This window comes from Bison bison, unplaced genomic scaffold, assembly GCF_000754665.1.
Source record: "Bison bison bison isolate TAMUID 2011002044 unplaced genomic scaffold, Bison_UMD1.0 scf7180017852818, whole genome shotgun sequence".
NCBI classification, from domain to species: Eukaryota; Metazoa; Chordata; class Mammalia; order Artiodactyla; family Bovidae; genus Bison; species Bison bison.
In genome coordinates, this window is record NW_011483391.1 from 14,802 (window position 1) to 15,831 (window position 1,030).

At 46.6% G+C, this 1,030-nt stretch overlaps 1 protein-coding gene across 1 annotated transcript in view; it reads left to right on the plus strand.

Annotated features, from left to right (window-relative positions):
- Positions 1 to 1,030, plus strand: part of FRMD7 (FERM domain containing 7) — a gene marked incomplete at its 5' end in the record, with an annotated part of 8,602 nt that overhangs the window by 7,221 nt on the left and 351 nt on the right. The window contains one exon of the mRNA XM_010853075.1: positions 247 to 1,030. Coding sequence (XP_010851377.1) covers positions 247 to 1,030 — 784 coding nt within the window. The remainder of the gene's footprint in view (positions 1 to 246) is intronic.

Genomic DNA, 1,030 nt, shown 5'->3' on the forward strand with positions numbered 1-1,030 from the left:
GTGGAGGCCGGGAGTGTGATGGTGTTGAGAAAGGGTAGTGTTACGTCTATTTTTAAGCACATATATTGGGATGCGGTCCAAGTTAGAACCTTTTATGTACGTATTTATCAACCCTGGCAGAGAACATGGGTAGAAATGACTTTGTGAAAAACTACCTTTGCGAAATCAAAGGCTGATTTAGATGCCTGTCCCCACCCCAACCAGATGGCTTTTTCCTTCTTTCACTCGCCTGTCCTTTCTCTCAAGGTGGAAGATCTGAGACTAGGCTATGGCAGTGGGTACTACAGAACTGTGAATGGAGTGCACGCCTCTGAGCCTGTGCTGGATGGCAGGAGGAGAAATTCCGCAGTGGAGGTGACGTTTGCAGCTGAGTTGGAGCATTCCAAACCAGAGGCAGATCCCACATCATTACATCAGTCCCAAAGCAGTTCCTCCTTCCCTTTTATTTATACAGACCCAGTCTTTATCACTGACCCTGATCCTGACACTGATCCCAGAGACTACTTTGAGGAAAGGAGTCCTCTAAGCTCCTTCCAAACAAGCTCTAAGTTTGCTGACAATCCCATGAGCACATCTTCTGGCCTTACAAGCAAAGTGAGTCCAGCAAGGCAGCTTACTTACACAGATGTGCCCTATATTCCTTGTACTGGTCAGCAGGTTGATATTATGCCTCCCCAAGTCTTCTTTTATGTGGACAGACCACCCCAGGTGCCCAGACGGTCTCCAATCATGGCAGAGGAAAGGGAAAGACCAGACAGCTGTCTACAGTCTACTGCAGTGAAGTCAGCCAAAAGAAGCCCAAGGAACATCAGAATGAAGAGCTTTCAGCAAGACTTTCAAGAACTCCAAGAAGCTATGGCCAGGACTACTGGCAGGAGCAATGTGAATGTAGATCTACAAGAGCAAGATCCAACTATAGAAGATACATTTGCATATAACATTCAAGAGCCAACCCCTAAACGTTCCCAGAGCCAATCAGACATGAAAACGATCCGATTTCCTTTTGGGTCAGAATTTAGACCTTTAGGGC